Below are 24,564 nucleotides of genomic sequence, written 5' to 3' on the forward strand. Positions count from 1 at the left end.
GGGTCAGGGTGAATTGGATTGAGAATCTGATGGTGCTGTGTGGGGTTGTATTGGGGTGGTGCGGGTACAGAGGTCGGGGTGAATTGGATTGAGAATCTGATGGTGCGGTGTGGGGTTGTATTGGGGTGATTTGGGTACAGGGGTCAGGGTGAATTGGATTGAGAGTCTGATGCTCGGTGCGGTGTGGGGTTGTATTGGGGTGGTGCGGGTACAGAGGTCAGGGTGAATTGGATTGAATCTGATGCTCGGTGCGGTGTGGGGTTGTATTGGGGTGGTGCGGGTACAGAGGTCAGGGTGAATTGGATTGAATCTGATGCTCGGTGCGGTGTGGGGTTGTATTGGGGTGGTTTGGGTACAGAGGCCAGGGTGAATTCTACCTCACCAGCCATTTCAGTTGTGTCACGACTCCATGGGCTACTTTCGAAACCCGCTTCCATTTTCTTTCCCGCCCCACAGTGTGATCATCGCCATAAAGAGGAGGTTGTCATGCAGCTGAAGATGGAGGTGGAACAATCTCGATTGAGAGAGGCCGAGTCGCTGACTGCGCTCAAAGAGATGCAGGACAAAGTTCTGGAAATGGAGAAGGTGAGAAAAATATGTAGCTGCTGGCTTGAATTGGGGGGGGGGGGGTAACCAGCCGGAGTAAAGCAGAGGTGATCACGGTGCCTGTGTAAAGGAAGGGATGACGTCTCGTCTGTCAGTGGCTTTCTTTCCTTTTTGACAGGATGTGTCCGTCGCTTGGCCCTACATTTGCTGCCCATCCCTCATTGCCCTCGATTTGAGGGTCTTACCCAGCCATTTCAGTGGGCCCGTTAAGAGTCAACCACGTTGCTGTGGGCCTGGAGTCACATGTAGGCCATTCCGGGGAAGGGTGTCCGATTTCCTTCCCTGAAGGACATTAGTTTTTTACAACAATCCATGTTTCATGGTCACCATTAAATAATAATCGCTAATTGTCACGAGTAGGCTTCAATGAAGCGGCTGTGAAAAGCCACATTCCGGCACCCGTTCAGGGAGGCCGGTACGGGAATTGAACCCGCGCTGCTGGCCCTGTTCTGCATTGCAAGCCAGCTGTTTAACCCACTGTGCTAAACCAGCCCCGTTTAGGAAAGACTAGCTTTTCAATTCCAGACTTTATCGATTGAATTAATAATTGCCCTGATGGGATTTGAACCCCTGTCTCCAGAGGTTTATCCCAGGCCTTTGAATGACCAGCCCAGTCACATCCCCAAGATGCCCCATCTCCCCCAAATCGTATGGATTGGATTGGCAGCCTCGACGTTCAGGTGCTTGGACAGGTCGGACTATCCCATTGAATAGTGGACGCTGCATGTCTAACATTGGCCCAGCAAGCTCTATCACTCCATATTGTCTATTGACCTGTTCCAATGGGAGGAGGCCTGCAGGAACGAGTAATGTCGCTGGACAATGATCCAGAGGTAACCGGGCACTAGGAGATCAAATCCCCTCACAGCCACTGGGAATTTGAACTCTTTTTTTTTTCATTGAAATACATTTGGAATTAAAAGGAAGCTGTAATGATGGCCATGAAGTTACCACATTTGCAGAAAATCCCACCCTGATCACTTAGTCTTTTAGAGATGGAAATCTTCCACTCCTAGCTGGTCGCTCTTCGCTTGGAGTGGTGTTGGTGCAGCAGAATCAAGGTTGGGAGCTTGGCCCCCTTCAAAGATTCTTGAAATACCAAAGTGGAGGCCCATTTTCACCTCGGCTTAAACCCCCCCACCAACTACCCCACCGGACAGATTGAGGCGAGGGCGACATCCGTGTGCTGAAACACTTCAAAATCCCACTGTGAGCTGAGATGAAATGAAATGAAAATCGCTTATTGTCACGAGTAGGCTTCAATGAAGTTACTGTGAAAAGCCCCTAGTTGCCATATTCCGGCGCCTGTCCGGGGAGGCTGGTACTGGAATCGAACCGTGCTGCTGGCCTGCTTGGTCTGCTTTAAAAACCAGCGATTTACCTCAGTGAGCTAAACCTAGACACGAGGAGCAGGAGGAGGCCATTCAGCCCTTCGAGCTCGCTCTGCTGTTCAATATGATCATGGCTGACCCTCGATTTCAGTGCCATATTCCCGCTTTCTCTCCATAGCCCCTTGACATGTTAAAATGTAAGAAATGATCGATCTCTTTCTTGAATCCATTCAGCGACTTTGGCCTCCACAGCCTCCTGTGGTAGAGAATTCCCCAGGGTCACCACCCTGTGAGTGGAGACATTGTTCCTCATCTCAGTCCTCAATCCTCAGACTGTGTCCCCTGGGTCTAGACTCCCCAACCAGGGGAAACATCCTCCCTGTCTCCAGGCTGTCCGGCCCTGTTAGAATTTTATACGTTTCAATCAGATCTCCTCTCATCCTTCTAAACGCCGGTGAATACAGGCCGGGGGTGGGTGGGGTGATAAACTTCATTTAGGCAGGTTTGTGGAATGGGCAAGCTCGTGGCAGATGACGTTTAATGCAGAGCATGTTAAGTGATTGATTCTGGAGAGACAATATTAAAACAAAGGGAACAGTTATAAACGTGAACAGGAGTGGAGGGGCGGATGGGGTAAATGCGCACAAATCATTCAAAGTGGCAGGACGGCTTATGGAAGCGGTCAATAAACCCCATGGAATCATGGGCTTTATCAATGGGGGCATAGGGTACAAAAGCAAGGAAGTTATTTTCGACCTGCATCAAGCTCAGCGGGAACATTGAGCCCAGTTTGGGCTCCACGCTTTCGGGAGGATGTGACGGTATTGGAGAGTAGATTCCGGAGGGATCTTCCATGGATCAGCTACGTCGATGGGTGAAAGGAACTGGGGTTGCCCTGCTTGGAGAAGGGAAGGTCGAGGGGAGATTTGATCACAAAGTGTCCCAGGTCACGAGGGGTCTGGACAGGGCCGGTCGGGAGAAACTGTTCCCATTGGTGAAAGGATCAGTACCCCGAGAGCACGGGTTTGAGTTCCCAAAGAAGCAGGGACGACAGAAAGTAAAACACCCGTACTCAGCGAGTGGCTGGGGTCTGGGATGTGCAGAGTGTGTGGTGCGGGCACATTCAATTTAAGCCTCCAAATACGAGGTGGATAATTAACAAAGGGAGAAAAATGTCAGGGCAACGGAGCGGGAAAGGAGCGGGGAGTGGGACCGGCTGAGTTTTTGCAGAGAGCCAGCGTGCACGTGACTGGCCGATTGGCCGTCTCTGTGCTGTAACCTTTCTATAATTGGATAAGGATGCTGAAAACCGATTGAAAGTGTTGGCAAAAGGAGAGGTTTTTGAGAGTTTGAAGGGCTGGATAGCGGGCATGCAACAGGTCAAATGGGAGAGCTTGAGAGAGTGGGCCAAGGCGAGCATAGGTCTTGGCCACTGGTGAGCAAGAGGCTATTCCATGCTGGCTTCATGCGGGATGCTTTAAAACCGTCCATGTGCACTCTTTGTGCAGACTGAAGGTTCAATTCTCTTACGGGGGCAGCGTGGTAACACCGTGGTTAGCGCTGCTGCTTCACAGCTCCAGGGACCCGGGTTCGATTCCCGGCTTGGGTGACTGTCTGTGCGGAGTTTGCATGTTCTCCCGGTGTCTGCGTGGGTTTCCTCCGGGTGCTCCGGTTTCCTTCCGAAAGACGTGCTCTTGATGAATCGGACATTCTGAATTCTCCCTCCGTGTACCCGAACAGGCGCTGGAATGTGGCGACTAGGGGCTTTTCACAGTAACTTCATTGCAGTGTTAATGTCAGCCTACTTGTGACAATAGTAAAGAATATTGGTCAGAACACGGGGAGAGCGTGCAGACTCCGCACAGACAGTGACCCAAGTCGGGAATCAAACCGGGACCCTGGCGCTGTGAAGCAACTGTGCTAACCACTGTGCTAACGTGCCAGCCGCCGTTCCTGCTCGGAAAAGTGACCATGGGCGAGAGGGCACAGATTTAAGCTGATTTGCAAAAGAAGCAAATGTGATGCAAGGAAAACAAAAGGTGAGTTCTTGGGGTCTGGATTGCGCTTCCTGGTGGAGGCAGGTTCGATTGAGCCTTGCAGGAGGGCACTAGATGCTTATTTGAATAGAGGTGGCATTTTAAAAGATTTATGTACCTGAATCCTCGGGTCTCTGGGCACCCCCTGAATTTAGCTTTGTGGCGTTTAGAGTGTACCCTGATCCAAAACGGGGAGCACTTGATTTTGCCCCTTCTGTGGAAAGGTAGTCTGCTGCATACCTTGGTTACCAAAGGTAAACAGAAGGTTACATGAGGGTTAATACACTCTCTGCTTCACACATGATTTCTGGTTTTTAAAAAAAAGGCGCCAGGAAACGGTGGTAAGGGTGTCACTTGAGATTTTTTTTTTCTCTGCCGCAATGTCTAAATGTAGTGATTCGTTCGAGTGACTGTGTGGAAACTGCTTGTTCTGCCAGTGCTTTCCTTCCACTGGTCGATTATCTGATCGCAATCGCTGAACATTGGGTGTTGTGTAAAAAAACACCTCCCTTCACAAGAGTCGCTCGTGGGTTCACAGACCTGGAGTCTCTGTCCCCACTTGTGCTGCAGATTGTGAGGCCCGTCGGGGTCCTTGAGGCCTGCAGCTGGTGTCAGAATGCCACAGTGAAGTTTGGGATTGCCCCTGTCATCCGGACCTTCCCTCTGAGCCGGGCAGCCACCTGAAAGATCCCGTGTCGGTTCCTTCAAATTGCCCCTTGTGTGAACATCGATCAATTGTCCGCCCACTCCCAAAGGTAGATCAGGGGGAGCGGTGGACAAAACAGTCGGATATTGTATTCCAACTGAAACCCTTCAGAAATTAGCGTCAGTGTGCGGAGCGGACTCAATGGGCCAAATGGCCGACTGTCACTCCGATGGTTGGTCGTGGAGGCAGAGACACTTTTTTTGTTTATAAATTTAGAGTACCCAATTCATTTTTTCCAATCAAGGGGCAATTTTGTGTGGCCAATCCACCTGCCCTGCACATCTTTGCATTGTGGGAGTGATTCTTCCCCATACTGAACTCCATATATCCCCCTTTCCCCCATACTGAACTACATATATCCCCCCATTCCCCATACAGAACTCCATATATCCCCCTTTCCCCCATACTGAACTACATATATCCCCCTTTCCCCATACTGAACTCCATATATCCCCCTTTCCCCCATACTGAACTACATATATCCCCCTTTCCCCCATACTGAATTCCATATATCCCCCTTTCCCCCATACTGAACTACATATATCCCCCTTTCCCCCATACTGAACTCCATATATCCCCCTTTCCCCCATACTGAACTACATAAATCCCCTTTCCCCCATACTGAACTCCATATATCCCCCTTTCCCCCATACTGAACTACATATATCCCCCTTTCCCCCATACTGAACTACATATATCCCCCTTTCCCCCATACAGAACTCCATATATCCCCCTTTCCCCCATACTGAACTCCATATAGCCCCCTTTCCCCCATACTGAACTACATATATCCCCCTTTCCCCCATACTGAACTACATAAATCCCCTTTCCCCATACCTAACTCCATATATCCCCCCATTCCCCATACAGAACTCCATATATCCCCCTTTCCCCATACCTAACTCCATATATCCCCCCATTCCCCATACTGAACTACATATATCCCCCTTTTCCCCATACTGAACTCCATATATCCCCCTTTTCCCCATACTGAACTCCATATATCCCCCTTTTCCCCATACTGAACTCCATATATCCCCCTTTCCCCCATACTGAACTACATATATCCCCCTTTTCCCCATACTGAACTCCATATATCCCCCTTTTCCCCCATACTGAACTACATATATCCCCCTTTTCCCCATACTGAACTCCATATATCCCCCTTTTCCCCATACTGAACTCCATATATCCCCCTTTCCCCCATACTGAACTCCATATATCCCCCTTTCCCCCATACTGAACTACATATATCCCCCTTTTCCCCATACTGAACTCCATATATCCCCCTTTTCCCCATACTGAACTCCATATATCCCCCTTTTCCCCATACTGAACTCCATATATCCCCTTTTCCCCATACTGAACTCCATATATCCCCTTTCCCCATACCGCTCTCCATATATCCCCCTTTCCCCATACCGCTCTCCATATATCCCCCTTTCCCCATACTGAACTCCATATATCCCCTTTCCCCATACCGCTCTCCATATATCCCCCTTTCCCCATACTGAACTCCATATATCCCCCTTCCCCATACTGAACTCCATATATCCCCTTTCCCCATACCGCTCTCCATATATCCCCCTTTCCCCATACCGCTCTCCATATATCCCCCTTTCCCCATACTGAACTCCATATATCCCCTTTCCCCATACCGCTCTCCATATATCCCCTTTTCCCCATTCTGAGCTCCATATATCCCCTTTTCCCCATACTGAGCTCCATATATCCCCTTTTCCCCATACCGCTCTCCATATATCCCCCTTTCCCCATACCGCTCTCCATATATCCCCCTTTCCCCATACTGAACTCCATATATCCCCTTTCCCCATACCGCTCTCCATATATCCCCTTTCCCCCATACCTAACTCCATATATCCCCCTTTTCCCCATACTGAACTCCATATATCCCCTTTCCCCATACTGAACTCCATATATCCCCTTTCCCCATACTGAACTCCATATATCCCCCTTTCCCCATACTGAACTCCATATATCCCTTTTTCCCCATACTGAACTCCATATATCCCCTTTTCCCCATACTGAACTCCATATATCCCCCTTTCCCCATACTGAACTCCATATATCCCTTTTTCCCCATACTGAACTCCATATATCCCCTTTTCCCCATGCTGAGCTCCATATATCCCCTTTTCCCCATACTGAGCTCCATATATCCCCTTTTCCCCATACCGCTCTCCATATAACCCCTTTCCCCCATACCGCTCTCCATATATCCCCCTTTCCCCATACCTGACTCCATATATCCCCCTCTTCCCATACCTAATTACATATATCCCTTTTCCCCATACCTAACTCCATATATACCCATTTTCCCCATACCTAACTCCATATATCCCCCTTTCCCCATACCGAACTCCATATATCCCCTTTTTCCCATACCTGACTCCATATATCCCCCTCTTCCCCATACCTAACTACATATATCCCTTTTCCCTATATCCAACTCCATATATACCCATTTTCCCCATACCAAACTACATATATCCCATTTTTCCCCATCTCCCACTCCATATGTCTCCCTTTTTCCGATATCCAACTCCATATATCCCCCAGTTCCCTATCTATAACTCCATTTATCCCCCTCTCCCCCATATCCAACACCATTTATCCCCCTTTTTCCCATAACCAATTCCATATTTCCATATCGAACTCCATATACTCTCCTTTTCCCATATCAAACTCCATACGTCCCCCTTTTCCCCATATCCCAAAATATCTCGGTTTTGAAATCAGCAATTGGTCAAGTATTAATTGCCATTAGTGCAGAATTCCAAATGTCTGCCACCCTTTCTCTGCCGATGAAGAAAAGTGTTTCCCCGTTCACGCCTCAAAGATCTGGCTCCAATTTTCACACCTTTTGTGCCTTTGTCCTGGACTCCCATCCAGTCAAAATAGTTTCTCTCTCCCTCGATCACATTGCCCCTACGTTCCAACAATGCCACCCCAGTTTGTACAGACTCTCTGCTGGTAATGTTATATTGGAGTGCAGGCTTCAGCCTGGTGAATCTCCACTGCACATTTTCTCAAGGCCCATATATCTCCTGTGGTGAGGTGCACAGAACAGGTCTATACTAAGTGCAGTTGAAGCAGGGCTTTGTACAGCTCTTGACACGCTTTTCCTCTTCATAGAATTTACAGTGCAGAAGGAGGCCATTCGGCCCATCTAGTCTGCACCGGCTCTTGGAAAGAGCACCCTACCCAAGGTCAACACCTCCACCCTATCCCCATTACCCAGTAGCCCCACCCAACACCAAGAGCAATTTTGGACACTAAGGGCAATTTATCATGGCCAATCCACCTAACCTGCACATCTTTGGACTGTGGGAGGAAACCGGAGCACCCGGAGGAAACCCACGCACACACGGGGAGGACTTGCAGACTCCGCACAGACAGTGACCCAAGCCGGGAATCGAACCTGGGACCCTGGAGCTGTGAAGCATTTGCGCTGTCCACAATGCTACCCTGCTGCCCTCTTCTCAGACTAACACTCCAATTGCCGTTTTCAAAGCAGCATCCGAAAACATCCCGCCTCTACAACTTTAGTCACCTCTTCAAAAAAGAAACAGTTCCTATTCCTCCGACATGATCGATCCTTTACAAATCCGTGCTCGCTCTCCGTGATCGGCTGTAAGGTTTGGAGGTGTTCAGTCATTCCATTCTTCGTTCTAGACGGCAGTAATTCCCTGACAACAGATCTTGTCCGGCTGGTCTATGATTCCCTGGTTTCCCCCGCTCCCTCCTTACTCATCATCATAAAATCATAGAATCCTCACAGTGCAGAAAGAGGCCACTTGGCCCATCGAGTCTGCCCTCATCCCTGGAACCCACCCAATCCTTGGACACTCGGCGTGGGGGGAGTGGGGGCCATAATTCACGGTCCATCCACCTAAGCTGCACATCTTTGGACTGTGGGAGGAAACCGGAGGAAACCCACACAGACACGGGGAGGACGTGCAGACTCCGCACAGACAGTGACCCGAGGCCGGAATCGAATCTGGGACCCTGGCGCTGTGAGGCAGCAGTGATAACTGCTGTGCCACCATGCCGGCTGTATACAGCGGACTGACAATTTTCCAAGCTCAGGACGATAAGGGGCCCAGATATAAATTTCAAAATTTATTACTCCGGTTTTCTCGAGAGGCAGGGGGGCTTCACTGGATCCCATGAGGAAGCCCTTGGTCCTACCTTGCACCTTCGCTTTTAACTCAAGTAAAAGACTCTAGTATATTGAAACAGAATTCACGGCGGCACCGAGGTATTTTGAGAGATGCAAACTGATTTGTACAGATGGCCAGTAAAGATGGTGAGCTGGAGATTTATTTGGCTGACTGCTGGTATGTAAGATACACTGGGGGGAAAAATTAGTTTAATCCGCAGGTCATTATTAATGTGTAACATGCAAAGCAATCTGATTAATCATAGAATTTACAGAAGGAGGCCATTCAGCCCATCGAGTCTGCACCGGCTCTTGGAAAGAGCACCCAACCCAAGGTCAACACCTCCCCCTATCCCCATAACCCAGTAACCCCACCCAACGCTAAGGGCAATTTTGGACACTAAGGGCAATTCATCATGGCCAATCCACATAACCTGCACATCTTTGGACTGTGGGAGGAAACCGGAGCACCCGGAGGAAACCCACACACACACGGAGGAAACCCACACACACACGGGGAGGATGTGCAGACTCCGCACAGACAGTGACCCAAGCCGGAATCGAACCTGGGACCCTGGAGCTGTGAAGCATTTGCGCTATCCACAATGCTACCGTGCTGCCCCAAAACCAATTCCTTCGAGCCGGAAGAGGAAGCGATAAATCAGAAGTTCCGAATTAAAAATCGCTTATTGTCACGAGTAGGCTTCAATGAAGTTACTGTGAAAAGCCCCTAGTCGCCACATTCCGGCGCCTGTTCGGGGAGGCTGGTACGGGAATTGTCACAAATTGCTGAATGATTGATTTGTTCCGCTTCTCGTTTGTCGTGCAAGAAAAAACAGAAGCTCATTGCGAACCTCCTTGTGAATTTGCGCTGTCCATTTGTGTTAAACCTGCCACAGAAAGTGAGGACCGCTCTTTCACCGTATAAACAGCCTGTCAACGGGGCGATGGATGTTTCCAATGACCTTCCACTCTCAAACGAATTGGCAAATAATAACTGGTGAATGCTCCACATACAGCATGACAGGAGGACGCAAGTTAAACTGGGGAAATAAGACGAGGCAATGAATCAATAATGGCGAATTGTACTTGTATTGATCTCTTGTTGTAATGAAAGTCTTTGATGTAATAAAGCATCCCAAGGCACATGATCGCTGGAGTGCTACAAAGCAAAATCTGACACTCCCGCCACTTAAGATGATATTTCGGGACCAATGGCCAAAAACAGGATCAAGGAGCATGTTAAAGCTGAGAGGAGAGGTGGAGACGTGTTTGGAGGAGATGGCAGTGTTTCACATCAAGGCATCAGCCACTGGTGGTGGAGCAGTTATAATCGGGGGTGCTGAAGAAGCCAGAATTGGATGAGCTCAGACATCTTGGAGGGTTGCTGGGGCTGGAGGAGATCAAGCCCTTTGAAAACAAGGGTGAGAATTTTACAGTTGAATCGTTGCTTGAACCCTCGCGTGTGGGTCAGCAAGCGTGGGGTGGTGGCTGAATGGGACTTGGTGTGAGTACGGCTGCCGGCAGCAGAATTTTCAATGATCTCCAGTTTACGGAGGGTGAAATGTGGGAGACCAGCCAGCAGCGCAAAGGAACAGTCAGGACTCAGGGAAACATTGGACGGAATTCTCCCACCTGGGACAATGTCCCGTGGCCGGGGCAGGAATGCAGAACTCCAGAGGCCTGCGGGAAAACACGGCACCTCTTCCTGCCCCAACCCCATTAATTATGCAGCGGGGGGGGGGGGGGGGGGGGGGGGGGGGTTCGCACCGGATCCCGTGGAAGGGCAGGCTTGATGGTACAAGACCTACCATCAGATCTGGGTGCCATATTGAAAAGGTGCCCAATGACGCCATCCCACCATTCCTCCTGACGGACCTCCTCAAATAGATGGATCTCCGGGAGCAATCTGAAGCTAGAAGACGGGATCTCCTCGATGACACCGAATCTGGAAGATGCTCCCACATCCCGCTGTTGTGGAGTTCCGGGATCAAGGGTTCCAGGCTGCCCTCATCCCAAACTCCGAAGGCAGTCCCGGGTATTGTCCAGCTGAGTCCCGACTTTGGCACACCGAGTTGTTCCAGACTCATTAGCAGGATGCAAATTGGATTTACACCGACCTCCAGCAGGTTTCCTGATCTGCCATGGCAGGCACCAGCGGGAGGTTCTGTGGGGAACTCGCGCAGGCCTGAACGTCACTTTTCGACTCGTACTGAATTCTCTACGAGATGGTCTCGGTGACTGATGGCCACAGATGGGCTAGAATCTCATTCTGGGTCAGATGTGGCAGAAGGATTGCAAGTGGTTCAACGGCGGGCAGTCCCAGGGAGTGGAAACACACGCATCATCGAAACGAAAGACAACGGCTAAAACCTTCACAATATTTAGTTGAGGGAGGTTCCTGCATGATCTGATTAATCAGTCTGATGATTCAGGGAGAGAGAGGGCGTGGTGCTGAGGCACGGTGCCATCCAAGTGGCACAGTAGAGCACAGCACGGTGGCACAGTGGTTAGCACTGCTGCCTCACAGCGCCAGGCTCCCAGGTTCGATTCCCGGTTTGGGTCACTGTCTATGCACGTTCTCTCCATGCCTGTGTGGGTTTCCTCCGGTTTCATCCCACAGTCCAAAGGTGTGTAGTTTAGGTGGATTAGCCGTGCTGAACTGCCGCTTAGTGTTGAAAGAAGAGTAGGTTAGGAGAGGTCACGGGGATAGGGTGGAGGAAGTGGGACTAGGTAGGGTGCAGACTCGCTGGGCCGAATGGAGGGGTCAACGATCAAGTCTTGGGGGACATCAGAGGAAACAGTAGGAGTCGGAAGGGAAGCCATTATCAAGGATTCTCTGGTTGTGATTCGATCGGTCAGAATGGAAGCAGGTTAGAACTGCCTCACCCAGCTGGTTAACAGTGGAGAGGTGTTGGTGGAGGATGGGCCGTTCAGTCATGTCAAAGATTGCAGACAGTTGGAGAGATGAGGAGGGGACGTTTACCTTTGTCCCAATAGCATAAAACATCACTTATTATGTGGAAGGCTCTTTTGGTGCTGCATTGAGGACAAACAGAGCCTGGGGAAAGATTTGGGAGCCAACAATGTGTTCAAGGACTTTGGGGAGGTTGTGAATGGGCTGTATTGAAGTATTCGAGTGAGTGGTGATGACGTCAGAAGGAGACGGACAGCACCTGATTCAGAACATAAGAACTAGGAGCAGGAGTCGGCCATCTGGCCCCTCGAGCCTGCTCTGCCATTCAATGAGATCATGGCTGATCTTTTGTGGACTCAGCTCCACTTTCCGGCCCGAACACCATAACCCTTAATCCCTTTATTCTTCAAAAAACTATCTATCTTCATCTTAAAAACATTTAATGAAGGAGCCTCAACTGCTTCACTGGGCAAGGAAGTCCATAGATTCACAACCCTTTGGGTGAAGAAGTTCCTCCTAAACTCAGTCCTAAATCTACTTCCCCTTATTTTGAGGCTATGCCCCCTAGTTCTGCTTTCACCCGCTAGTGGAAACAACCTGCCCGCATCTATCCTATCTATTCCCTTCATAATTTTAAATGTTTCTATAAGATCCCCCCGTATCCTTCTAAATTCCAACGAGTACAGTCCCAGTCTACTCAGCCTCTCCTCATAATCCAACCCCTTCAGCTCTGGGATTAACCTCGTCAATCTCCTCTGCACACCCTCCAGTGCCAGTACGTCCTTTCTCAAGTAAGGAGACCAAAACTGAACACAATACTCCAGGTGTGGCCTCACTAACACCTTATACAGTTGCAGCATAACCTCCCTAGTCTTAAACTCCATTCCTCTAGCAATGAAGGACAAAATTCCATTTGCCTTCTTAATCATCTGTTGCACCTGTAAACCAACTGTCTGTGACTCATGCACTAGCACACCCAGGTCTCTCTGCACAGCAGCATGCTTTAATATTTTATTGTTTAAATAATAATCCCGTTTGCTGTTATTCCTACCAAAATAGATAACCTCACATTTGTCAACATTGTATTCCATCTGCCAGACCCTAGCTCATTCACTTAACCTATCCAAATCCCTCTGCAGACTTCCAGTATCCTCTGCACTTTTTGCTTTACCACTCATCTTAGTGTCATCTGCAAACTTGGACACGTTGCCCTTGGTCCCCAACTCTAAATCATCTATGTAAATTGTGAACAATTGTGGGCCCAACACTGATCCCTGAGGGACACCACTAGCTACTGATCGCCAACCAGAGAAGCACCCATTTATCCCCACTCTTTGCTTTCTATTAATTAACCAATCCTCTATCCATGCTACTACTTTACCCTTAATGCCATGCATCTTTATCTTATGCAGCAGCCTTTTGTGTGGCACCTTGTCAAAAGCTTTCTGGAAATCCAGATATACCACATCCATTGGCTCCCCGTTATCTACTGCACTGGTAATGTCCTCAAAAAATTCCACTAAATTAGTTAGGCACGACCTGCCCTTTATGAACCCATGCTGCGTCTGCCCAATGGGACAATTTCTATCCAGATGCCTCGCTATTTCTTCTCTGATGATAGATTCCAGCATCTTCCCTATTACCAACGTTAAGCTCACTGGCCTATAATTTCCTGCTCTCTGCCTACCTCCTTTTTTAAACAGTGGTGTCACGTTTGCTAATTTCCAATCCACCAGGACCCCAGAGTCCAGTGAATTTTGGTAAATCATCACTAGTGCATCTGCAATTTCCCTAGCCATCTCTTTCAGCACTCTGGGATGCATTCCATCAGGGCCAGGAGACTTGTCTACCTTTAGCCCCATTAGCTTGTCCATCACTACCTCCTTCGTGATAACAATCCTCTCAATGTCCTCTCCTGTCATAGCCTCATTTCTATCAGTCTCTGGTATGTTATTTGTGTCTTCCACTGTGAAGACCGACCCAAAAAACCTGTTCAGTTCCTCAGCCATTTCCTCATCTCCTATTATTAAAACTCCCTTCTCATCCTCTAAAGGACCAATATTTACCTTAGCCACTCTTTTTTGTTTTATATATTTGTAGAAACTTTTACTGTCTGTTTTTATATTCTGAGCAAGTTGACTCTCATAATCTATCTTACTCTTCATAGCTTTTTTAGTAGCTTTCTGTTGCCCACTAAAGATTTCCCAGTCCTCTAGTCTCCCACCAATCTTTGCCACTTTGTATGCTCTTTCCTTCAATTTGATACTCTCCCTTATTTCCTTAGATATCCACGGTCGATTTTCCCTCTTTCTACCGTCCTTCCTTTTTGTTGGTATATACATTTGCTGAGCACTGTGAAAAATCGCTTGGAAGGTTCTCCACTGTTCCACCATAAAGTCTTTGCTCCCAGTCTACCTTAGCTAGTTCTTCTCTCATCCCATTGTAATCTCCTTTGTTTAAACACAAAACACTAGTATTTGATTTTACCTTCTCACCCTCCATCTGTATTTTAAATTCCACCTTATTGTGATCACTCCTTCCGAGAGGATCCCTAACTATGAGATCATGAATCAATCCTGTTTCATTACACAGGACAAGATCTAGGACCGCTTGTTCCCTCGTAGGTTCCATTACATACTGTTCTAGGAAACTATCGCGGATACATTCTATAAACTCCTCCTCAAGGTTGCCTTGACCGACCTGGTTAAACCAATCGATATGTAGATTAAAATCCCCCATGAGAACTGCTGTACCATTTCTACATGCATCAGTTATTTCTTTGTTTATTGCCTGCCCCACTATAACGTTACTATTTGGTGGCCGATAGACTACTCCTATCAGTGACTTTTTCACCTTACTGTTCCTGATTTCCACCCAAATGGATTCAACCTTATCCTCCATAGAACCGATGTCATCCCTTACTATTGCCCGGATGTCATTCTCAAATAACAGAGCAACACCACCTCCCTTACTATCCACTCTGTCTTTCCGAATAGTTTGATACCCTCGGATATTTAACTCCCAGTCGTGACCATCCTTTAACCATGTTTCAGTAATGGCCACTAAATCATAGTCATTCACGATGATTTGTGCCATCAACTCATTTACTTTATTCCGAATACTACGAGCATTCAGGTAAATTACACTTATGTTGGTTTTTTTACCTGTTTTGAATCTCAACACTTCGATCAGTAACCTCTCCCAAGTTATATTTCCTCTTAACTGTTCTCCTCAATTGATGAATTGCAGAGAAGCAACGCGCTCCCTGACGAGAACAACATTGCACGGTTACAGGAGGAGCTGAATGGGCTGAAGCTGCGCGAGTCCGAGGCGGTCACCTCCATGAAAGAGATGCACCAGCAGGTGAAGAACTTGGATGAACACTGGCAGGTGAGCAAGGTGTGCAGCGGGCCCCGGCCGTGTGAGCTCTTCCCGTAGCCCTCCGTCCTCCCCCCCCCCCCCCCCCCCCCCCCCCGGCTCGCCGTTTAGATCGGGTGCCGATGGTATGAGGGCGCAATAAAAGCTGCTTCCATTTTTTTTGAAGCGGATAACGCTGGCCGAGCGCGTAGCTGCCGTTCACTGAGCAGCTGTGCGGAACCTGCTGAACTGAAATACAACTCTGGCGGCGGCACGGTGATTAGCACTGTTGCTTCACAGCGCCAGGGTCCCGGGCTCGATTCCCCGCTGGGTCGCTGTCTGTGCGGAGTCTGTACGTCCTCCCCGTATCTGCGTGGGTTTCCTCCGGGTGCTCCGGTTTCCTCTCACATGTCCCTGTTGGGTGAATTGGACATTCTGAATTCTCCCTCTGGGTACCCGAACAGGCGCCGGAATGTGGCGACTAGGGGCTTTGCACAGGGCAGCACGGTAGCATGGTGGTTAGCATAAATGCTTCACAGCTCCAGGGTCCCAGGTTTGATTCCCGGCTGGGTCACTGTCTGTGTGGAATCTGCACGTCCTCCCTGTGTGCGTGGGTTTCCTCCGGGTGCTCCGGTTCCCTCCCACAGTCCAAAGATGTGCGGGTTAGGTGGATTGGCCACGCTAAATTGCCCGTAGTGTCCTAAAAAGTAAGGTTAAGGGGGGGTTGTTGGGTTACGGGTATAGGGTGGATACGTGGGTTTGAGTAGGGTGATCATTGCTCGGCACAACATCGAGGGCCGAAGGGCCTGTTCTGTGCTGTACTGTTCTATCTAACTTCAAAGCAGGGTTAATGTCAGCCTACTTGTGACACCAATGAAGATTATTGTTGTGATTATTTTCAGTGCCACCTCTCGCGAACAGGAGTTCGCTGGAAGGACTCCCCCAGGAAAAACGCAGCCAATGAGCTGCACAATGAGCTGATGACGGTGCGCTTCAGCGAAGCCCAGGCGCAGGCCGAACTGCGGGAACTGAGGCACAAAGTACTGGAGCTGGAGACGCAGGTACTAGCGCAGAGTCCAGATGGGCTGAATTCCTTTCCACAGGGATCCCTACCACCAGTGCCATCAGCAAGATGCAGTTCTCGGCAGCTGGATGGTAAAATCCCGGTGCCATCCGGCAGAATCGCTGGATACGGGCATCTCTATCATGGCCAGTAATTATTATCATAGAATTTACAGTACAGAAGGAGGCCATTCAGCCCATCGAGTCTCTTGGAAAGGGCACCCTACCCAAGGTCAACACCTCCACCCTATCCCCATAACCCAGTAACCCCACCCAACACTAAGGGCAATTTTGGACACTAAGGGACAATTTATCACGGCCAATCCACCTAAGCTGCACATCTTTGGACTGTGGGAGGAAACCGGAGCACCCGGAGGAAACCCACGCAGAACGGGGAGGATGTGCAGACTCTGCACAGACAGTGACCCAAGCCGGAATCGAACCTGGGACCCTGGAGCTGTGAAGCCATTGTGCTATCCACAATGCTACCGTGCTGCCCTTTATTAAGGTGATGGTGAGTCGCTGTCCGGCCCCTGCTCAGCCGCTTCAGGAAGCAGTTTAAAAATAGCCCACCTCATTGCTGTGGGGTCTGAAGTCACATCTCGGCCTGGCCAGACAGTTCCGTGGTCACCGTTAATGATGCTGGCTTGGTATTTCTGATTTATTTCTCGAACTAAACTTCAATTTCCCACCTGCTTGCTTAGTGAGCAAACGTCAAGGCACCAACCACAGATAAATGATTGGTTAACACAGAAATTAAATGGGTTAGTTTACGAAGGCTTTTGAGATGCTGTTACGCGGTCGGAGAACTTGTCCAGGTGTCTGGGTTGGGTGCTCTCTCAGAGCTTATGGAGTCTGAATCACATGATACATGGCATCCCCCCCCCCCCCCAACCCTCCCCCCAACACCTGCAAACAGCAGGTCAATGAACGTTGGCGGGGGGGGGGGGGGGGGTCACAAGAAATCAAATCACGTTCATCGGTGGCACAGTGGTCAGCATTGTGGCTGCCTCACAGCGCCAGCGACCTGGGTTCCATTCCAGCCTTGATATCTCGAGTCTGCACGTTCTCCCCGGGTCAGCGTGGGTTTCCTCCGGGTGCTCCGGTTTCCTCCCACAGTCCAAAGATGTGGAGGCTAGGTGGGGTTATGGTGGTCGGGTGGGGTGTGGGTCCAGCACCTGCTCTCTCTCAGAGGGTCGGGCCAGTCTCCAAGAGCTGAATGGCCTCCTTCTGGACTGTAAGGTTTCTATGATTTCCATTCTGTGGAAACCCCCGCTTTCTTCTCTGTCTCCCGCCCTCCCCCTTCAGCCCCCGCCCTCCCTCTTCAGCCCCCGCCCTCCCTCTTCAGCCCCCGCCCTCCCCCTTCAGCCCCCGCCCTCCCCTTCAGCCCCCGCCCTCCCCCTTCAGCCCCCGCCCTCCCCTTCAGCCCCCGCCCTCCCCCTTCAGCCCCCGCCCTCCCCCTTCAGCCCCCGCCCTCCCCCTTCAGCCCCCGCCCTCCCCCTTCAGCCCCCGCCCTCCCCCTTCAGCCCCCGCCCTCCCCCTTCAGCCCCCGCCCTCCCCCTTCAGCCCCCGCCCTCCCCCTTCAGCCCCCGCCCTCCCCCTTCAGCCCCCGCCCTCCCCCTTCAGCCCCCGCCCTCCCCCTTCAGCCCCCGCCCTCCCCCTTCAGCCCCCGCCCTCCCCCTTCAGCCCCCGCCCTCCCCCTTCAGCCCCCGCCCTCCCCCTTCAGCCCCCGCCCTCCCCCTTCAGCCCCCGCCCTCCCCCTTCAGCCCCCGCCCTCCCCCTTCAGCCCCCGCCCTCCCTCTTCAGCCCCCGCCCTCCCCCTTCAGCCCCCGCCCTCCCCCTTCAGCCCCCGCCCTCCCCCTTCAGCCCCCGCCCTCCCCCTTCAGCCCCCGCCCTCCCCCTTCAGCAGCCCCCGCCCTCCCTCTTCAGCCCCCGCCCTCCTCTTCAGCCCCCGCCCTCCCTCTTCAGCCCCCGCCCTCCCCCTTCAGCCCCCGCCCTCCCCCTTCAGCCCCCGCCCTCCCCCTCCAGCCCCCGCCCTCCCCCTTCAGCCCCCGCCCTCCCCCTTCAGCCCCCGCCCTCCCCCTTCAGCCCCCGCCCTCCCCCTTCAGCCCCCGCCCTCCCCCTTCAGCCCCCGCCCTCCCCCTTCAGCCCCCGCCCTCCCCCTTCAGCCCCCGCCCTCCCCCTTCAGCCCCCGCCCTCCCCCTTCAGCCCCCGCCCTCCCCCTTCAGCCCCCGCCCTCCCCCTTCAGCCCCCGCCCTCCCCCTTCAGCCCCCGCCCTCCCCCTTCAGCCCCCGCCCTCCCCGCCATGTCCAGCAGAACCCAACCTGGCCTCGGCCGCCGATTTTCCCCTTCAGCTCTCGCCCCTTTCCCAACACACACTGCTGCCCTGTACGAAAACCACACAAACCCCGCACAAGACTGCGGCCACCCTGTGGCACCCTGCCCAACATGTGGCCCACCCATCAGCGCGATAGACATCACCAGGAGCTGCTGGTGGGGGAGTGTACCCGCCAACCCCCTCCCCCCAGACCACATCACACACAATCCCTAAATGTGTTCCCAATTCTCCCTCCTGTTGAGAAACTGTTTATATCAATCTCTCTCTTCAATCTCATGCTTATAAAAATTATAAGCATTTATAATTATTATAAAAATTAAATGTCCTCATTTGTCCCCCTCTTTTGACACATCCTCTCGTTTGGATTACCTCTGTGTTCGGGAGGAAAACCCTTTAATGTGAGGAAGAAATAGATTACCTAACAAGCCAGCAGCCGTGCTGGACATGTGCCCCATACGGAGGGGATGAGGTACTGTTGGGTTAACTCGCCCCACAGGTGATTTGCTGTTAGCACCTGACCAAGTCACCCAGGGCCCAGGGTTTTCAACACACATTTCCATGTTTTAGTGATAAATTATATGTTGACCGATAATCTACATGATTTAATTACACTGCACACTGAATGTTGCTACGCGGTTTGTTTTTGGTAGTGTCTGGGGTCTGCTAACCTCCGAGTGTTAAAAAGGGGTCGTATTAGAAAATGATTTCCCGAGATATGGCCACACTCGGCAAGACCGACACTTGCTGTGTCCACCCCTGATTGCCCTGGAGCTGAACGGAATCCAGCGTGTCGTGGCAGCAGTTATGTCGGTTGCTCACGCCCCCGTCTCAGCGGCAGTTAACTTCACTCCTTCGGTATCTGGTCATGATTGTTCAGCCATTCTCTGCCAGGCACTATTTAATATTGACAGCTGAATAATTTGGGCCACTTTGGCCATTTTTAAGCCCGAAGGGGGGCCCTGTGGCAATGAGCACGGTAGCATAGTGGTTAGCACAATGGCTTCACAGCTCCAGGGTCCCAGGTTCGATTCCGGCTTGGATCACTGTCTGCGTGGAGTCTGCACATCCTCCCTGTGTGTGTGTGTGGGTTTCCTCCGGGTGTTCCGGTTTCCTCCCACAGTCCAAAGATGTGCAGGTTAGGTGGATTAGAACATAGAACAGTACAGCACAGAACAGGCCCTTCGGCCCTCGATGTTGTGCCGAGCCATGATCACCCTACTCAAACCCACGTATCCACCCTATACCCGTAACCCCCCCCCACCTTACTTTTTAGGACACTACGGGCAATTTAGCATGCCCAATCCACCTAACCCGCACATCTTTGGACTGTGGGAGGAAACCGGAGCACCCGGAGGAAACCCACGCACACACGGGGAGGACGTGCAGACTCCGCACAGACAGTGACCCAGCCGGGAATCGAACCTGGGACCCTGGAGCTGTGAAGCATTTATGCTCACCACCATGCTACCGTGCTGCCATTGGCCGTGATAAATTGCCCCTTAGTGTCGGTTCGTGTTACTGGGTTATGGGATAGGGTGGAGGTGTTGACCTTGGGTAGGGTGCTCTTTCCAAGAGCCGGTGCGGACTCGATGGGCTGAATGGCCTCCTGCACTGTAAATTCAACGCCCCTCCTGCACGTTAGCTGTCGCAGAAGGTTATTTATATCGGGGGGGGGGGTTATTTTGTTTTTAAGTCTGAGCTACAGCTCTGTTCTGATAAGGATGTGCATTTGCCAGGCGTGTACTGCTGGAGGCAACTGGACTTTTACCAAAGCTTGTACACGCCGGTATCCACTTCCGGGGACTTGTTCAGGCAATGTCCGGGGGCAGATTTGGCATCATTTCACAGCCGGGAGTGCTTGAAGTTTTTAAATCCGTGTGAAAGCCCTCTCCCACGGCCAATTAAGACCATAAGACATTGGAGCAGAATAAGACCACTCGGCCCATCGAGTCTGCTCCGCCATTCAATCATGGCTGATATGTTTCTCATCCCCCTTCTCCTGCCTTCTCCCCATAACCCCTGATCCCTTATTAATCAGGAACCTATCTATCCCTGTCTTAAAGACACTCAGTGATTTGGCCTCCACAGCCTTCTGCAGCAAAGAGTTCCGCAGATACACCACCCTCTGGCTGAAGGAATTCCTCCTCATCTCTGTTTTAAAGGATTGTCCCTTTAGTCTGTGATGGTGCTCTCTGGTTCTAGTTTTTCCTACAAGTGGAAATATCCTCTCGATGTCCACTCTATCCAGGCCTCGCAGCATCCTGTAGGTTTCATTAAGATCCCCCCTCATCCTTCTGAACTCCAACCAGTACAGACCCAGAGTCCTCAACCGTTCCTCACACGGCAAACTCTTCATTCCAGGGATCATTCTTGTGAACCTCCCTCTGGACCCTTTCCAAGGCCAGCACATGGATTTGCAGACCTCTGGGCTGCAATGTTGCTGCTGCAGGAATCAGATACATTGTAGAGGGAAACATAAATAGCCAGAGATGCTCCTCGAATCTGCTGGAGGAGTCGCAGTGATAGATAGAATAAAACAGTACAGCACAGAACAGGCCCTTCGGCCCTCGATGTTGTGCCGAGCAATGATCACCCTACTCAAACCCACGTATCCATCCTATACCCGTAACCCAACAACCCCAACCTTTAACATTACTTTTTAGGACACTACGGGCAATTTAGCATGGCCAATCCACCTAACCCGCACATCTTTGGATTGTGGGAGGAAACCGGAGCACCCGGAGGAAACCCACGCAGACACGGGGAGGACGTGCAGACTCCGCACAGACAGTGACCCAGCCGGGAATCGAACCTGGGACCCTGGAGCTGTGAAGCATTTATGCTAACCACCATGCTACCGTGCTGCCAACAGCTACAAACAGCTGGTTTGTAACGCAGAACAAGGCCAGCAGCGCGGGTTCAATTCCCGTACCGGCCTCCCCGAACAGGCGCCGGAATGTGGCGACTGGAGCTTTTCACAGTTGAAGCCTACTTGTGATAATAAACAATTGTTATTGTTATAAGTTTGCAGATTACTCCAAGCTGGAGCTGTCTTGTGGCCCGATGCTCAGTTATATCTGGTTTCTGTATTTAGGGTCAGAACAGCACAGAAGGAGGCAGTCCAGCCCATTACACTCCAGGAGAGTCACATTGTACTCGAAACCTTAACTCAGCTTCTCTCTCCGCAGAATTCCTACACTGCAGGAGTCCATTCGGCCCATCGAGTCTGCACCGACCCTCTGAAAGAGCAGCCTACTGAGGTCCACTCCCCCACCCCTCACCCACCCTTAAAGTTCCCCCAAATCATTCTTGTCTGCTTCACCCAGTCTGTGGGCAGCGTGCTCCAGGTCATTGCCACTCTGTGCTTGAAGGAGAGTAACTGCTTCTCCTCTCTCACCTTGTAGCTAAGGGCAGCACGGTAGCATGGTGGTGAGCATAAATGCTTCACAGCTCCAGGGTCCCAGGTTCGATTCCCGGCTTGGGTCACTGTCTGTGCGGAGTCTGCACATCCTTCCCGTGTGTGCGTGGGTTTCCTCCGGGTGCTCCGGTTTCCTCCCACAGTCCAAAGATGTGCGGGTTAGGTGGATTGGCCATGCTAAATTGCCGTAGTGTCCTAAAAAAAAGTAAGGTTAAGGGGGGGGTTGTTGGGTTACGGGTATAGGGTGGATACGTGGGTTTGAGTAGGGTGATCATTGCTCGGCACAACATTGAGGGCCGAAGGGCCTGTTCTGTGCTGTACAGTTCTAAGTTCTAAGCTCTAAATGATTCTGCCCGTGTTCCTGTGCAGCCCCAGAACCTTCTCACCTTTTCTCCAGTGGCCAAGACTGGATGCACAATTCTAGTTGTGGCCAAATTAGCGCTTTGTAAAGCTTCCAGATAACCTCCCCGTATTTTCCCTCGATGCCCTGAGGTCCCGTGCGATTTGTTAACTGCCCCCTCGATATGTCACACTCGAACGCCCGTTTCTGTCTTGACTGCAAATTGTGCTTCTCTACCCAGAACCAGGTGAATAGCAACCTTCTGAACCGAACGGAGCTGGCTTGTAGCAGCCTGCAGGACAAGCTGCAGTACATCACAGCCCAGAACAAAGGCCTGCAGACTCAGCTCAGCGAGATCAGGCGCAAACAAGCCGAGGTGGATTGTAAGGTGAGCACGGCGCCGTCAAACCTGGGCCCTTTTATAGCCAAGGACTTTCCTCCCAATGAGGCAGGCCACCTTCTACCTGGTAGAAGGGTGACCGACCTGTTCAAGGAGTCCGATGCGACAGCTCTTCTTGCTTCACTCTCCGGCCCTTGCCAGGGAGACGGGTCGGGTCGACGTCTCGGGAACGGAGTTGGGAGGCACGGGCTTCAGTCTGTTTGTTCGGTGGAAGTTGTTTATCCGGTATCGGATATCAGGCAGGCAGGCGAGAGACAGGGAGGAGGAGTCGAGAGAGTCGGTGGTGAGGTAGAGCTGGGCATTGCCAGTAGACAGGTGAACACTGGCGCTGTGTTTTAGGATGGTATCGCCAAGGGCCAGCATGTAGATGTGAAACAGCAGGGGGTCAAGGATGGATCCTTTGGGGAACCAGAGATAAACGCTGCGGGAGAGGGAAGAGATGTCATTGCAACTTCTTATTCTTTGGTTGGATGTGAGCTTCGCTGGCTTGGACAGCATTTATTGCCCATCCCTAATTGACCCTGGAGAAGGTGGTGGTGAGCTGCTGCCTTGAGCCGCTGCATCCATGTGGTGTAGGTACATCCGCTGTGCTGTTAGGGAGGGAGTTTCAGGATGTTGCCCCAGCGACAGTGAAGGAACAGCCGATATATTTCCAAGTCAGGCTGGTGAGTGACTTGGAGCAGAACCACCAGGTGGTGGGGTTCCCAGGTACCTGCTGCTCTTGTCTCTCTAAATGGTAGTGGCCGTGTGTTGGGAAGGTGCTGCCTAAGGAACCTTGATGAGTTGCTGCAGTGAATCTTGTAGATGGTACACACGGCTGCCACTGTTTATAGGTGGTGGAGGGTTTGAATGTTTGTGGAAGGGGAGCAATCAAGCGGGGCTGCTTTGTCCTGGATGGGGTTGAGTTTCTTGAGTGTTGTTGGAGCTGCACTCACCCAGGCAAGTAGAGAGTATTCCATCACACTCCTGACTTGTGCCTTGTAGATGGTGGACAGGCTTTGTGTGGTGGGGGGGGGGGGGGGGGGGGGGGGGTCAGGAGGTGAGTTACTTGCCGCAGCATTCCTGGTCTCTGACCTACCCTGGTAGCCACAGTATTAATGTGGCTGGGTCCAGTTCAGTGTCTGATCAATGGTAAACCCCCCAGGATGTTGATAGCGGGGATTCAGTGATGGTAATACCATTGAATGTGAAGGTTGTATTTTCTCTTATCGGCGATGGTCATTGCCTGGCACTTGTGTGACATGTTGCTGCTGATGGCCCACAGCATCCCATGGATGCCTAGTCTCGAGTTGCTAGATCTGTTCGAAGTCTATCCCAATTAACATGGTGATTGTGCCACACAACACGATGGAGGGTATCCTCAATGTGAAGACGGGACTTTGTCTCCACAATAATTGTGTGGTGGTCGCTTCTAAGGATACTGTCATGGACAGAGGGATCTGCAGCAGGCAGCTTGGTGAGGATCAGGTCAAGTATATTTTCCCCTCTTGATGTGTCCCTCACTGCCCACTGCAGTCCCAGTCTTACAGCTGGACCCATCCATTAGGACCTGGCCACTTTGGCTAGGAGTGCTGCTACTGAACCTCTCTTGGTGATGAACGTAGACGTCCCCTCACCCAGAGCAGATTCTGTACCCTTGCCACCCTCAGTGCTTCCTCCGACTGGTGTTCAACATGGAGGAGAACTGATTCAGCAGCTGATGGTGGCCGGTACGTGGTAATCAGCAGGTTTCCTTGCCCATGTTTAACCTGAAGCCATGAGACTTCATGGGGTCCAGAGTCGATGTTGAGGATCCCAGGGAAACTCCCGACTGTATCCCACTGTGCCGCCACCTCTGCTGGGTCTGTCCTGCCGGTGAGACAGGACATAG

At 51.3% G+C, this 24,564-nt stretch overlaps 1 protein-coding gene across 10 annotated transcripts in view; it reads left to right on the forward strand.

The window, feature by feature from the left end:
- LOC119957087 (EVI5-like protein) overlaps nucleotides 1-24,564 on the forward strand; it is a 311,414-nt gene that overhangs the window by 240,105 nt on the left and 46,745 nt on the right. For all 10 annotated transcript variants that reach the window (XM_038784762.1, XM_038784759.1, XM_038784754.1 and 7 more), the window contains 4 exons: nucleotides 457-585; nucleotides 15,029-15,169; nucleotides 16,039-16,197; nucleotides 22,536-22,682. In XM_038784762.1, coding sequence (XP_038640690.1) covers nucleotides 457-585; nucleotides 15,029-15,169; nucleotides 16,039-16,197; nucleotides 22,536-22,682 — 576 coding nt within the window. The remainder of the gene's footprint in view (nucleotides 1-456; nucleotides 586-15,028; nucleotides 15,170-16,038; nucleotides 16,198-22,535; nucleotides 22,683-24,564) is intronic.

The sequence above is a fragment of the Scyliorhinus canicula genome, chromosome 25, assembly GCF_902713615.1.
Source record: "Scyliorhinus canicula chromosome 25, sScyCan1.1, whole genome shotgun sequence".
NCBI lineage: Eukaryota > Metazoa > Chordata > Chondrichthyes > Carcharhiniformes > Scyliorhinidae > Scyliorhinus > Scyliorhinus canicula.